The following is an 8,239-nucleotide window of genomic DNA, read 5'->3' on the forward strand; positions in this document are numbered from 1 at the left end:
GTTAGGTCCTCACAGGTAGGGATAGATCTGGAGAGTCAGAACAGCCAGGAACTGCATAGAAAGCGGATGGATACTGCACCGCTGGTAGACAGGACAGGAACATGAACACAGGACAGACAGATGCAGGATCACAGGAGCTGCTTCAGACTGGACATATGAGGGATGCAGTGCCAGGAACAAGTGCAGACTTGGCGGGACAGGATCAGGAATTGATGTAGACAGGATGGGATCAGGAGCAGGTTCAGACAGGATGGACAGCAGCAGGAGGACAGCCAGGTTCAGACACAGACAAGGTGGACAGGATCAAGAACAGGGAGCACAAGTACAGTGACATTACAACTTAGATGGACGTGCAAAATACTAATGGACTAGAGTTGCTAAGACACCTTCCTACTGAGGAGGGTGCCTTAAATTCCAGATGTCTCCCAGCCAGTGGCTTCGGACATTTTCAGAAGCACACGCGCTGTCTCTTTAAGAAGCAGAGCGCGCCCTAAGCATGCTCCCAGGAGCCCTGCATGCCATGCACAGGTCCTGGGAGGAAGCAGACACTGTGGAGAACGGAGTAGCACAGGAGGATAAAGGTAATGTCACACTTAGCGATGTACCAGCGATTCCGACCAGCGATATGACGCGGTCAGGATCGCTGGTACATCGCTAAGTGGTCGCTAGTGAGCTGCCACACAGGCAGATCTCACCAGCGACATCGCTGGGGACGGGGGTCGCTACTTATCTGTCACACCAGGCGATCCTGTGTCCTCCCGCCCGGCTCCACGCATCGCTCATCGTCACAGCAGGAAGCGCCGCAGGAAGCTGACGACGAGAAATGGTCCAGGATGTTCTCACGCGATCAGCGATATCCAGCAGGGGGGCGGTCGGAGGTACGTATCAGACACAGCGATATCGCTAGCAATATCGCGATAACGTCACAAGTTATAGCGATATTGCTAGTGATATCGCTTAGTGTGACAGTACCTTAAGTGAACACGCCGGGGTCCCTGCCGAGGGGAGGTGGGGCACTTGTGCAGGGGTGCCAGTGCTGTACTAACACTAATTGTCTATTCTTGATAAAAAGTTGATTAGTAGTTTGAGTATAAATGTTTGATATTAAAGCATATTTGACAATTCTCTCAGAATGGCTGCTGGAAAACTGGGAGACTTGCAATAGAGATGAGTAAATCTTTTGAAGTTCCAATTTGCCAGCCTCTCTGAAGGTTTCTAAAGATGCCGATTTGCTGGAAAACCTATTTACAGCAAATCACAAGTATTCCAGTTGCCGTAAAAAGACATGTTTTACACTCTTAGGTTTCCTATGATTGTATACAACTCCTTTTAAACTCTTTAGTCAAAACACCCTTCATAATGTCAAAATGACCTCAACATAAATGGCTATGGGTAAATGGATGATAACTGTTGTTCAGTGCTGTGCTGTCACACACACCATCTGTACAGTTTTTTCAGTGTTTGTGGCTTTCTCCCCCTATCTCTATTTTTAAGCTATGAGATGTGACATTCTCTCACTATCCAGATTCTGTTTTTATACATGCAATGTTAATGCCTCCTATTGGCTGTACTTTTGCCATCTGATGAAATAGCATTATGTGGAAGCCTGCCAGGCTGCACATAAGATTATGTGACCCATCTCTGGCTGATGTAATATTCTGTAAAAATGACCACAGCAATTTTAGGTGATACATAGAAGCTCATATTGTTAAAATTCACTTCAGCGATTTCCTCAAAATTTGGCATACATTTGATTTGCATTGAACAGATTTGTTCATCTCTAATTGCCAAATCTCACTTGGCAATACCTCCCAAAACTCATTGATTGTATTAGGATTTCATGTTCTTAGACAATTTAGTAAGGTTGGAAATAATCTATAGAGGGGACAAAGACCAGATCAACAAATTGGCATTGTCGAGTCTGGCCTCCAAAGGGGTGTTACTATGCCCGAAACGTTCTGTTTGTCTATATTTTGGTAGTCAAGAGTAGAAGAAAATAACATACAAAATGGCTAGTCGCTCATTTACATAACTATTTGCCTTTTCCATTTTCCAACAGAATAGATTCCAAGGTGCCATCTTTGATTTGATCACACAACAAGCGTTTGATATAATCATCATGATCCTTATTTGTCTCAACATGGTCACTATGATGGTGGAAACAGACGACCAGACAAAACATACAGAGAATGTCCTGTACTGGGTCAATTTAGTTTTTATTTGCTTTTTTACAACCGAATGTGTATTGAAATTGTGTGCCTTAAGGCATTACTACTTCACCATCGGATGGAACATTTTTGACTTTGTTGTTGTAATTCTTTCTATTGTTGGTAAGTATGTGTTTGTTTAATATTTATTCTGTTAGCTGAACAGTTCAGTGGAGACCTCTCCATTTAAGTGGATAGTAGGGCGAGAAGAACTCCTTTCACCCACCACCCAACAGCGTGATTTTAATTGCTATACTGTTGATATGGCAGCCAGTGCCTAATAAAGGTCCCTGTTTCTGTCTTGCTAGTGCCCCTATTAAGTTCTATCATAGGCAAGATTGCAGGTACAAGACCCGATAGGACTAACAAAAAACTTGTAAATTTGAATTGAATAATCTTATAATTGGTACTGCTCTGTCTATGCTTTCTTTATCCAGCCTGGTAAACACTGTTAAATAGAATTGTTGTTTTTAGGTTAACTTTTCTCCCAGGAGACATAGAATAACACAAGTTGAATGTCCCCTAAAATGGAAAGCTATACGTCATCCCAAAAAATAAAAGCCCTCAGAAAGCTCCATTCACTGTAAACAAGTTACTAGTTTCTTTTTATGGTGATACAAAACAAATTTTTAAAAGTTGTAAACCATAACAAAACTATAAATTTGGTGTCATCGTAATCATACTGTCTTGTCCAGCATGACACGGGCCCTAGTACAGGTATGTCAGTGGAAGAATAAAAATGTTTTGGCTCTAGGAAGGAATGGCTAATGAAAAGTAAAACAAAAATGGTTGTAGTTGGAAGGGGATAATGAACTTTTTTGTACTTTTCTATTCTTGTGTCTTTATTATATGTTGATTTTGTTCATCTTCTCAACAGGTATGTTCCTGGCTGATCTGATTGAAAAATACTTTGTCTCCCCAACACTCTTCAGAGTTATCCGTTTGGCTCGTATTGGACGTGTACTTCGCTTAATCAAAGGAGCCAAAGGAATACGAACCCTGCTTTTTGCCTTAATGATGTCATTGCCGGCCTTATTTAACATTGGGCTGCTTTTATTTCTCGTTATGTTCATTTTTTCCATATTTGGAATGTCTAACTTTGCCTATGTAAAGAAAGAAGCGGGCATAGATGACATGTTCAACTTTGAGACCTTTGGCAATAGCATGATCTGCTTATTTATGATTACTACCTCTGCCGGCTGGGATGGCTTGTTATTGCCCCTCCTAAATCGTCCCCCAGATTGTGATCCTAAAAAAGAAAACCCAGGAAGTCCAATGCAAGGTGATTGTGGAAACCCCTCTGTCGGGATATTTTTTTTTGTTAGTTACATAATCATATCCTTCCTCATAGTGGTGAACATGTACATTGCTATCATCCTAGAAAATTTTAGCGTGGCTACGGAAGAGAGTGCAGATCCTTTGAGTGAGGATGATTTTGAAACATTTTATGAAATTTGGGAGAAATTTGACCCCGATGCCACTCAGTTCATACAATTTAGCAAACTCCCAGATTTTGCCGATGCTTTGGAGCATCCGCTGAGAGTCCCCAAGCCAAACACTATAGAACTTATTGCCATGGATTTGCCTATGGTGAGTGGTGACAGAATTCATTGTCTGGACATCCTTTTTGCCTTCACCAAACGTGTACTTGGAGAAAGCGGCGAGCTTGATATATTGCGTCAGCAGATGGAAGAGCGCTTTGTAGCTTCCAACCCTTCAAAAGTGTCTTACGAGCCCATCACTACTACGCTCAGACGCAAACACGAGGATGTTTCAGCTGTTGTTATACAGCAGGCCTATAGACGACATTTATCAAAACGAGGATTTGTTTGTAGAAAGCCTTCTTCTACCAAAATGGAGAATGGAGGAACAAATATGGAAAGGAAAGAAGGCACCCCTTCTACGGCCTCGCTGCCATCATATGACAGTGTAACTAAACCTGAAAAGGAAAAACAAGAAAGAATACAAGAAGCAATTAGAGAAAGAGCAAAAAAACAAAAGTATGTCAGGGAATCCAAATGTTGAGAACAAATGTTAACGTTTCAAATTTGCAAGCAAAGATTGTTTACAAATTTAATAAATCTATCAATGCAGATCACTATGGAGACACTTACCTAAAGATCAATACCAAACAATCTGAATCTGCTTATTGTGACATTGTTGCATTTTACTGTATGGCAGCGACGCACCACTTGGTTAAAAGACTATTACAAGGATGTTCTGTTGTTGGGCAGGTGGATACTGCATGTCTCACATCAATCAATGCAACTTAGGAGAAACGAACAGAGCTGAAAGGAATTGTCTAATTCCAGAGCAGCCAAATGGAGTTTATTTTCTCATATTATTATGATTATTCTTATTACTATGAAAATCAAAAAAAGCACCACTTAGGGGTTTGATTATTCATGCAAAACTATATTTGCATCGTTACATTAGTCAAGCAGCAAAACAAGACAAAAAAAAAATATCTGGCTAAAAATAATAATAAAAAATTTGTAAAAAAAAAACCAAAAAATCACACAAAAAAAAAATACCTAAACATTATGCCCATGCTGCATAATTGTCACAGTTTATTTGATATATCTGCATAATTTTTTTCTACATGGGCTTCATGTGATTCGGGAGATGGGAAAATCAGGTTATTCTTCGGTCTGAGGGGCATTTGCTCAGGCCGATTCCAAAAAAAAAATTAAATAAATTGTGCTCGTTCAATGCATAGAAATGACTTGCATGATGGCATGCTGTGATCAGGAATCATGCATGAAGACTCATAAAACACAGAACATCAGTACTCTGTCCACTGCAGTGGCTAAGCCATAAGTTTGAGGCACACCACTGAATACTGAACACTGTATCTGGAGGCAACCTAGTATATATATATATACCCTTCACCAATATTTACCAAATCTTCAATCTTTTACACGTCATGGTTAGGGATTAAAGCTAGACAGAACGATTTGTGTATGTTTATTCAAATTCTTTCCAAATTATGTCACTTTTGCACATATTACATACAAATGAAAACTACTAGTTGCTGCTTGAGGTTTCCTTTCCTGGGGTAATATAAATAGTAAAAAAAAAAAAAAAAAAAAGATGAGACTTTAGCTTCTAATACTATGTCACTGTAAACCAAAATCTAGGGCTTATGAAATTCTGCTTTTGTATTTTGCAATGTTTTTAGTCTCCATTCTACAAAGGGCATATATAGCAGAAGCAAAACTGCAATATTTAAGAGAAGCCTTTAAGTGGCAGAATTATGTCAGATTGCGTTGGGTGGCTTTGTGTAGAAGGTCATTTTGTTTCTCTTGGGACAGGTCACAGCTTAGCACTTTATATGGCATGTATTCACACTGTTTTTGTCATAACATTTCTTTCTTTATTTCTGAATAAATAATGATCTGGTACCATCGTCATCATGGCAATAATGGCCATTGAATTTTAGAATGAATGCAAATTATGATGGCTTTTACTTAGTAAAGTCTCACTGTGCATTATAAAAAAAAAATGCACCCCCACACCGGTACTGCACTGAGACACTTTTGCCGCCAGTCGTGTAAGCCTTTCTCACTCGTTGTTTGCATCGTCACCCGAGTTGACATGATCTGTATGTTCATTGACTTGGCTAGGAATGTTTGAGACTGATGCAGCTGATAACGTGATTTTTTTTTTTTTTTTCAATGAACGTTTGTCCTTTCGGCACATGTCTTTTACACTTTTTGGAAAACTTATTTCTTTCATTTTTTTCATTCCCGGTTAATGTTTTTGGAGAGAACACCTCGCTGGTGCTGCAGTAACATTATGCAAAAAAAAAAAAAAAGCATGTTGTATTCTGTTTACTAGCTGATGCTGCTAAGAAGTTTTTTGGTGTAAATGTAGGATATGAAGAAAAGACATTCTTGGTGTGGACCAAAAAAAAAATGCCTGATATTTAACCGACTCGCAGAATGCATGAGATGTCATATCGTCCATTGCCATTTGGTATCAGACCACGTTATGTTCTCCATTATGTTGTATGTCACTGAAAATCATTACCTCTGTGCCAAGTGGAACTCAATTTCCAAAGCAGTGGCCTGAGAGAAGCTGGTTAGCGTGGAAAGCGGGAATCTAGACAAAAGAACGATTTATAACTTGATATAGCATTTTTTTTTCCATTTACAGCTACGATAGGATGTATTATAATAATCCAATGCCATACATATGTACAGGCTATGTTGTAAACAGCACAAGAAGCTGAAAAGTGTGAAGAGGATACTATAAATGCTGTAAAATATCATTTTATTGACATGTTTTTTTTTTTTGTAAATACGAACAAAAATGACAAATTAAATAGAATGGCTTCTGGCTTATGCCATTGTCATCTTTATGTTTTATTTTATATTTCTTTTGTACAATGCCGGATGCTTCAGCTTGAAATGTATGTCCCTGAAGTCACAACACCAACGATATTACGAGTCGTCTTTTCTCATTCCAATGTGCAATAAATTCTGACCACTTCTATGCAACATTTCGCTAATGTTCATATAAATATATTTATGCTGTGAGAAGCCAAGATGTTTTATATAGCCACTTGCAACAAATTTCTGAGGCTGGTGATATCACACGACGCTACATTTTACGGTCTTTCCGAATGGTTTCTTTTCATCATTTTGTGCGTTTGTATATATATCTATCTATGAATCGAAATAATGTTCTTCGGATATCTAGCAAATGATTCTATAGTTACTCAACAACTCAACAATTATTTTCTTCATTTTAGGAACACATCATCAAAGCAAATGCCAAATGCTAGTTCTCTTTCTTTGGGGTACAGGTAGCAGAGTGAATCCATCACCAGCAGAAACGTGGCAGCAATGGGGCACTGATAAATCTCATGTCTTACATTTTGTATGTCTTTAATTTGGGCAACGGGAAAGGGGTGATGACAAAATGAAGCTTCACTAAATAAAAAAAAAACAAGTACCAATGTGCTGTGTAGTCTGTGATGCAGTGTTTCTCTGAAACTCAAAGGCCAAGAACAAGATAGGATAGGACATACTTATGTTTCTGACAAGTAGCATAAAGCTGGAGACGAAAACAATCTCGAATATTCCAAATTATTTCAATGACTCGCTTCAATAAATGGTAAAAGACCAAAGTTTACAATGGAGGGCTGGGAAAATAGTCAGAAGGGCAACAATGCCTAACACTGACACCTCCAAGCAATATACAGTCCCTTTTTTTATGTCATTCAACCATTCCAAATTCTATAGCCGCTGTGTGGCCACGGTCCCATGACGGTTGTCCATGCAGAGTCTTGTTACGTTATATGCCTTTTTCTACAAATACATGTTGTGGAGCATTACTTATATATATATCATGTACTCGCCTTGCCCTGTCTGACTCTAAAATTGCTAGCCCTCCCATTTAACGTATATGTCTAAGAACAACCTGAGGAAACTAAGACTGTGCTAAACCTATTGTGTCACTAACATAAAGCTGTTGAGAGGTAGCCATAACCTGTATGTGACTTTAACCGCTCACTTTGTCCATATTAATTCATGATATAAAACAGCTTGATCGGACCCAGGAACCTAATTTTTGCCTAATTTTTTTTTCTCTTTTTCTTTCTTTAATATTGTTGAGGCAAAGTGTTAAGCTATGTATGCGGACACTATTAAATCTAAGGTTGTGTTAGCAAAATGCATGGTGGTTAATGTTCATTTTACCCAAACTTGATTTACAAAAGGAATAACTACTACCACAAGTCAAAAGGAAAATAAATATTAGTCTTTTTATTGTACAAGAAAAGGGTGTCTTCTGTGTGCCTTTTTCATGCTCTTCAGTGTCTCATTAATCTCTTTATAGCTTCACCAGTTCTTCAAAATTTACTTTCCCCCCCCCAAATACAATTCTACAAATTTTAGAAATTGCAATATGAATGCCTTCTAGAGAATCGCTGTTGTTGTTTTTTTCTGTGCATGTAATCAGTTCAGAAGAAAGATGAGGTAGGTATAATTCAATGTCTTGATTAATAAAGTCTGGTAAATAATGCA

The 8,239-nt window shown here is 38.7% G+C and overlaps 1 protein-coding gene across 5 annotated transcripts in view; it reads left to right on the forward strand.

The window, feature by feature from the left end:
- Positions 1-7,166, forward strand: part of SCN8A (sodium voltage-gated channel alpha subunit 8) — a 276,775-nt gene extending 269,609 nt beyond the window's left edge. For all 5 annotated transcript variants that reach the window (XM_073576720.1, XM_073576716.1, XM_073576717.1 and 2 more), the window contains 2 exons: positions 2,060-2,330; positions 3,085-7,166. In XM_073576720.1, coding sequence (XP_073432821.1) covers positions 2,060-2,330; positions 3,085-4,232 — 1,419 coding nt within the window. In that variant the 3' untranslated portion in view covers positions 4,233-7,166. The remainder of the gene's footprint in view (positions 1-2,059; positions 2,331-3,084) is intronic.
- The last annotated feature ends 1,073 nt before the right edge of the window (positions 7,167-8,239 follow it).

Source organism: Dendrobates tinctorius, unplaced genomic scaffold, assembly GCF_039654945.1.
Source record: "Dendrobates tinctorius isolate UK_male_01 unplaced genomic scaffold, ASM3965494v1 ptg000051l, whole genome shotgun sequence".
Lineage (NCBI taxonomy): Eukaryota > Metazoa > Chordata > Amphibia > Anura > Dendrobatidae > Dendrobates > Dendrobates tinctorius.